The sequence below is a fragment of the Elaeis guineensis genome, chromosome 12 (genome assembly GCF_000442705.2).
Source record: "Elaeis guineensis isolate ETL-2024a chromosome 12, EG11, whole genome shotgun sequence".
Taxonomy (NCBI): Eukaryota; Viridiplantae; Streptophyta; class Magnoliopsida; order Arecales; family Arecaceae; genus Elaeis; species Elaeis guineensis.
In genome coordinates, this window is record NC_026004.2 from 2,860,479 (window position 1) to 2,867,577 (window position 7,099).

Below are 7,099 nucleotides of genomic sequence, written 5' to 3' on the forward strand. Positions count from 1 at the left end.
AACCCCAGAATTTTTCTGATATGGACTAACACTTCCTTTCTCATGCACCATATCTAGTACTTTTTCTTCATACTCTAACATCATTCATGAACCGAAGGAAAAAACCAGCCCCAGGCCTGGTTGTGTGGACTCTGTTAATAAGGGAGAAAAGGAAGAATGCAAGCTGAAATATCCTGCTCGTTTCACGGGACCCATCCCACCCATTCCAACCAGTCATAGTAAATGGAAGAATAAAAAATCCCAGAGATCGGACTATATGCATGACCCCCCCAAAAAAAAAAAACTGAAGCAAAGCTATCAGATGATTTCAAGAAATTAAAAAGTCAGTGATCGTGTCAATCCAGTCCTTCAGATATTCAATTTGTCTGATGGCTTGCCTATTTATCATGATCCTTACCCAAATGTTATATGGACTTCACCACTATGCAGTTTGACATCAAACAATAATCTGACCAACCTAGTTGTACGATGTCAAATTTCTCATGCACTTCAGTGCTAAGCAATTGACTAATGTCTCTTCATTCCAATAAAAAGAATTAACATAATATTTTGGCACTTATGATTCCATCGCAACTACAGATTATGATATAAAGAAACTACTTGTCATACATCTTTGAATAAAAGCTAGCCTGGTATTATCTTGGAGAAAACCATATGCCTTGGGGTAGGCCAACTGTTCTTGTGCTGTGCTGCAGTGTTCTATTTTCTGGAACCCAGAAAATTCCTTAGAAGGCTGCATAATAATTTTGTTTGCACTGCATATCAGAAAACTCCAAAGAGTGTAGCCACAGCAAAAACTAGAAATAGTACTCCACCCAAATAACCAACCTGATCAAAGGAAATTCCATATGAACAAAGGAACTTATTTCCAGAACCTAAAATTAACTTGCAAGCACAAAACAAAACAACACCCCAAAAAAAAAAAGTTTTAGTTTCTCTAACCAGTTTCTCTGAAATATAGTTGGCTAGAAATGCTCCACCTAAAATTGCAATCGATGTTGCGAATAGGTGACCGGCTATGGCTCCACTAGCTACACCCCAAGGAGACTACAGAAAGAACATCAAATTGAAATCAATGATATTATCCTACCACAAAAGGAAATTAACCATGCTGGCCACGATAAATGACAGATAAAATAAAATAGGTGCATTCACATGACCACACCTGTGCAGCACCCAGAGCAATTGTAGCTAGCATTGACCTATCACCCCATTCCTGAAAATGGTTTCATAATTTAAATTTTGGATGACGATAATCAACAAATGAATCCAAAAGCTAAGTTGCGACATTAGCAGTTACCATGACATCATGTCCAATCCTTGCTCTACTTCATCTCTAAGCATTAGTCAAGCAAACATAATGTGTACTTGTTCACTTTGATATTTGAAAAAAAAATATCGAAAAGAGGTTGCTCACCGCAAAAAGCACAAGGCTGAAAGACTTCCAAAGGAGTTCAGGAGGATTCATGAGCTTCTTGGCTACCTGAAGGCATTTCAACATGCCATTTATCGTGCAGCAAATGGTACAAAAAGCAATTTATGACAATAAACAATGGTAGGAAACACAGCATATGACTATTTGAAGTCAATGCGGAACAATAAGGATTACAGAGAGAAGTATGTCATTTTATATACAGAACATATTATTGGTAAGCAATCTATGTTGTTGCGATGCAAACCACTAAACATCACTAGGTGATTACCATTGTTATTCTTTCCATGATACCCCCCCGAACAACCAAAAAAAAAGGCAAATAAAATTATTATGTTTGTCACAACACACAGAAGTAATCACTGCCACAGGAACTAGTCACTGACATAGGTTTTAGTCCATCTCATACATGAAAATTCATATCCTAGCGGACCCTGGCTCCATTTTGCTAACTGAGAATGAAAATATGTGACAAAGTTAAGCATGATCTTAGCATTGCTGCATTATCATCAACATGAACAAGCATGGTGCATACACTTCCACAAATTCACTTGAAAACAGGAAAGGAAAAAACAAATATATATATAAATATTGGAAAAGGGAGGAAAGCTTCTCGGGCTCTATATGGCACCTAACCTTTTCCTTCACAAGCTCCTCAGCTTCAACAAGCTCTCCGAGGTCAGAACTCCCTTTCTTATTACTACTTGCATTTGATGGAAGTTCCCATGCATTTTTAATTGATTTGAGACCAAAGAATGTAAGAAGTGCCACCGCTGCATACTCTCCAATTGGTAAAGCTAAACAAAGCAATATTACCAGTAAATAGAAATTTGAATCGACCAAAACAGAAACATGATAAGGAAATGCATGTGTTACCACCCAAAAAAAAAAAAATCATTTCACCAAGATGTAGGGATTGGGGGCTAAAGGACTTGCATCTGTCCGTTAAGATAAAAATTGTACAACAGAAAAAAAAAATGTTTACAATATTTAAGCATCTCTTAACTTCTAGAATTATTAACCTTAGAAAAACAATGTCCCTTAATAGATTTCTCTAGTTTCAATATTTTTTCTCTTACTTCAAACTTAATTGATTTTCAACCTCTGGATTTCTCAATAGGCATACCACTCATAACTCACTTGTCTGAAACTGCGTTGGTACAGAATGAAAAATCCGTCCCATTATCACAGATAAGACTGTCATAAGTGAAAGAGCACCCATTGATCCAAATAGAACCTGCTCATGGACAAGAAAGTGTTAAAGAAAAAGAGCTCCAATAAAGAAAAGTATTAGTTAAATACACTTTCACACTAGATATCATGGTAAAGTAAATGGTAGCACGATACTAACCTAAGGTTTAACTCCAGTACTGCAAAATGTTGATTTTCTGAATAGCTATTTCTAGATATGCCTAATTAGTCTATGAGTTAATTAACACTAAGGCACATATTAGAACTTGCAATAAATGATGAATATATCACACTCATTCTTTTGTAGTTTGCATATCCTTGAAGACTTCTTAGACATTTCTGTGTCTCAGTAAATTTCAACAAAATGGTTGCACAAAATCCTGATGTATCCTATCCTTCTGGAGTTTTGAAGAGTAATAATAATCTCCTTGGAATGAGTGGCTGAAGAAGGGACACAAACACAGTAACTATTCTTAGAATCTTTTTTAAGCATTAAGAATTTAGCTTATATGTCATGATATGAACCAAAAGCAAGGAAATCAAACTGTAAACCACACTCATGGAGTAGCAGGGGGACTAGAAAATCCTTTATATAATATGTTAACAAAGATTCCCACATTGGATTGTTTGTATTTTGGCAGTTGATATACCACCAACCATAATAAATGGACAAAAGTAGCCAGTGGAAAGCAATCATAATGCAGGTTTCCAATGTTGATTGTTTATGATGTAATGTGTTCCTGTATATCAGAATCCTTTTGTTCAAGAGACGCAATATAACTGCACGATGAATCTCACCATCAATAATTTTCTTCACTTTCGAACACTAACACTGAAGTTAATTTCTCAAACATCAAATAGTGATAAATAGGATATACAAGGATTTAAACCCCCCCCCCCCCCCAAACTCACACACACACAAAAGAAAAAAAGAAAAAAAAGGGGATACATAAGTAAAACAACTATTCAAATGGAAGAGACCACAACTAAGAAAAGAATATAAATATTAACAGGCTGGATCACATACCAGTGCTTTGTCATATTGCATAGCCAACAATGCAGCAATGAAAAAAGTCTGCAATAACAATAAGCATCAAAGATTTAGTCCTACTCTTCTTAGTACATATAATAATTTAATATTTGAAAATTTCAGAAAAATGCATTCTCAAGAAATCAAGCCATAAAAGTTACCATCCAACACATCCTTAGAAATTCCAGAATTTCATTAATAGCATTACAATTTCTCAAAGAAAATATTTGGAGCAGTTAAATTTTTTAAACTAAAAACTTATACAATATCATATCATGGAAATAACTTTGTCTGCAAAAACCAGGGCATGTATTTTAATAGATTCAGGTGACTGTCGATATAACTTAAAATCTTTATAATTTTCAATAGGTGTCTATAGTGAAGTACACCAGTTGGAATCCCAAAATTGACAAGCAACCACTTAGATGCACCATGTCCCTAGGAATTGTGACATGAGCATCTGAAACTAGATGGCTCAAGGTATTCAAGTTAATAGTTTCCAATAATTCTGAATCACTGAAAGAAAATGATTCAGATATACGTAACTATGAAACAAGAAGAAGCTACAATCATAGGAGTCAACATCATTATGGATTGGATTACAACGAGAAACATTATTGTTGGGGCATTTACTCGGAATTACGACCTAGGTAGAGATCCAACTTTCCAATTCAGTTGAGGACCACTGCCGCCTACATTATCAGACCTACTTAGATGACTATTGACAATGCTCAAAGACTAGTCGGGCAACACAACTGCTCATAGACCGACAACTATATCGGTATCGAATCAACTGTCTAACTCGGATATCAACTAAGTATTTACTAAGAAACCAAAACCCAAATCCTGGAAGATTAGGAGTCAGTGGAACGGTTACAACGCACGACGAGAGCATTAACTGCTCAAAACTAAGAAATTGTGGGCCAGATTAATTGCCCACTAAACCCACATTGAATTCGATAAGTCCCACGTTCCCATACTTCAAGGGACAGAAGTTACAAAGCAACGGCACATCCCATCTCTATATAAAGAGAGGTAAGAGAAGGACCGGGGTAAGCTTTTTCTGGCTTGATAAGCTCTTACTTTTATAGTTTCTCTACTGTTCCCTAAACTCCGGCTAACATAAGCATCGGAGAATCCCCCGTCAAATAAATTTTAGCAAGAGGGCATTTTGTAGACACAATCTCCATCAGAGAGCAAGGCGCAAGCTACTCGGTATCCAACCGAGTAACTCCTGGAGTTTAGTGGCAACAATTATAAAGGCATACAAGCAACCTAAATGTGAGATCTAGTGTTATAAGTAAAGAATTATTTATAATAAATGGCCCATAAATTTTGATCTACAAATTCATAAAGAAAGACACCAGAAAATTTCTCTCTCTAAAAGCCAACAGTCAGGAGCACAAAAAATGATGATACACTTGTGAATATCCAGGAGCTGCATGATAAGAAAATACACTGCTTTTCCACTTTAAAATAAACAAAAAATAATAGGAGGGGCAAGAAAAGCGCATTACTTTTATACTTTAAATGCGAAACAATTGCAGGAAACAAGTTAGAGAATGAAATGAATATAATCAACAAAATAAATGTGTAATTGAGGAAAAATAACAGCCTGGCAAGCTATTGGTGAGTATGTCAAGTAGTTCTTGAAGTAAAATAGGTCCAGTAGTCTTCCACCAAAACAAGACAAGAAAGAACAAGTTGATGTGAGTTAATCACCTTGTCCCCAATTTCAGAAACAAAGATCAAAGTAAATGCAGCTGTGAAGCCTGATTTTGCAAGTGCCTTTACAAGTGCAGAAGGGCCTCCCTTCAAGAAAACAACAAGTGAAAATGCTAATGTACACACGAGTAGCACACCGGCAATAGATAGTTGGTAACGAACTCCTGAAAGAGGTTTATCTCTGCCATTTCATAAGATAGATATATATATATATGTGAGCTTGCTCTGTCATTTCTATACACTATGAGAAAGATTAAAGTTTCTTCTAACTGCTGATCAAAGGAAAATTATGAAAACTAAGAATTAATGAAGAACAACTTAAGATCCAGATGAAGTCTCACTAGTAGAACCATCCATGAGATTGCTGTGGCCTTCTCTTTCTCCTTCTCTTCCATAGCTCCCAGATCCGACATTGACGTTGGATGCTTGAACTCTGATGATTCTACCTATTGATTTCAACCTGGGTATGCATCTATACCTTACTGCAGACAAGCAAACATTTACCAATTTACCACCATTATTTTTTCAAAAGATAAGTTGCTATCATATTGCAAAACTGTTTTGGAGAAATCAAAAGAGAAGCTTATTCTCTGGAATGGGATGGTTAAACAAGTAATACAAAGTTGAGTTCTTTTCCCTTTTTCTCCCTATATATATTTTATATATAGAATAAAGCAAAGATTTGAAACTTTAACATTACGTATGACGAAATTGGAAGGTTTTGCTGCTTAATTTCACCAATTAATACATCGAAATAGATGTTATGAGGTCGAAATAGGTTCAGGAATTAAGAAGACAGTAGATTTTAGGTTTGACAACTAAGAAATTTGTAATCAAAGAGGGAAGACTTACCAACTTTTCGAAATATCTATGATGAAACAGGAAGTTATTAAGTTCACTTAGCAACAAAAGTTACAAGAACTTAAATGGGTCCAGTTATTAAGACAACAGAAGATCGAGACTCCGCCAAATAATAATTTGTAATTAAAGAGAGAAGAAGAACAAGGAAGAAGAAGAAGAAATAGCCTTACAAGAGATCGAATTCCTCCTGGATCTCCGATCAAGAAGATAGGGGGACGAAACGAAGAAGGTTAAAGGAGGGGATCTCCCACTCGAGAACACTTGGAACTGGAGATTACCGCCTTGCATCTTCTCCTTCTCGCCTTCCTCTTAGATTAGAATTCCCTCCTCATCTCGCCCTCAACTCTAACGCTAATCCTAATTCTTGTGTTACAGCTTCAAACTTTTCATGTGGATTTTATTTTATTTGAAAAAAAGAGAGCTGGAGCCCGGAGGAGGGAATTGGATGGAGTTCGGACGCTCGATTTCGCTGGAATGAGGAGCAGTGACAGGCCACAGGAGTTTGCACGATCTGCCACGTGTTAGATTAACGATAAAGTGCGTCAAGGGAGGATCTCGAGCTTTGTCTTATTAATATCTAGTTTTAAACCTGTCATGGGACTAATTTTTTTATAAAAAAATTATTTATTATTTATAAATTAAAAAATATCATTCAATCGAAATATTAGTGTTAATTAATATTTTCAATGAGCAAACTTCACATTTTAATAATATAATATTAATATTTTTTATTTTTTATTAAATATTAAAAATTATTTGAAAGAAGAGTTTGAAAACATGAAATGTTAGTGTCGATTGATATTTGTACGTATGAATGTATTTTATATTTAATAATATAATATTATTATTTAATATTTTTT

The 7,099-nt window shown here is 35.3% G+C and overlaps 1 protein-coding gene across 4 annotated transcripts; it reads right to left on the bottom strand.

Moving 5' to 3' along the window:
• Nucleotides 1-503: 503 nt before the first annotated feature.
• Nucleotides 504-6,757, bottom strand: LOC105055794 (GDT1-like protein 2, chloroplastic). 4 transcript variants are annotated; one of them, XM_073246864.1, is made up of 10 exons: nucleotides 6,410-6,757; nucleotides 5,720-5,860; nucleotides 5,376-5,465; nucleotides 3,651-3,698; nucleotides 2,573-2,669; nucleotides 2,069-2,229; nucleotides 1,418-1,483; nucleotides 1,166-1,216; nucleotides 829-1,047; nucleotides 504-733 (listed from the first exon to the last, which is right to left on the bottom strand). In XM_073246864.1, the coding sequence occupies exons 2-10, from the start codon at nucleotides 5,789-5,791 to the stop codon at nucleotides 581-583; spliced, it is 957 nt and encodes a 318-aa protein (XP_073102965.1). In that variant the 5' UTR covers nucleotides 5,792-5,860; nucleotides 6,410-6,757; the 3' UTR covers nucleotides 504-580. The 4 variants fall into 4 exon arrangements, with proteins under 4 accessions (XP_073102965.1, XP_073102963.1, XP_073102964.1 ...); XM_073246862.1 differs by having other exon boundaries at nucleotides 5,376-5,542; nucleotides 6,410-6,754; XM_073246863.1 differs by having other exon boundaries at nucleotides 504-828; nucleotides 943-1,047; nucleotides 5,376-5,559; nucleotides 5,701-5,860; nucleotides 6,410-6,747.
• Between the last annotated feature and the right edge of the window lie 342 nt (nucleotides 6,758-7,099).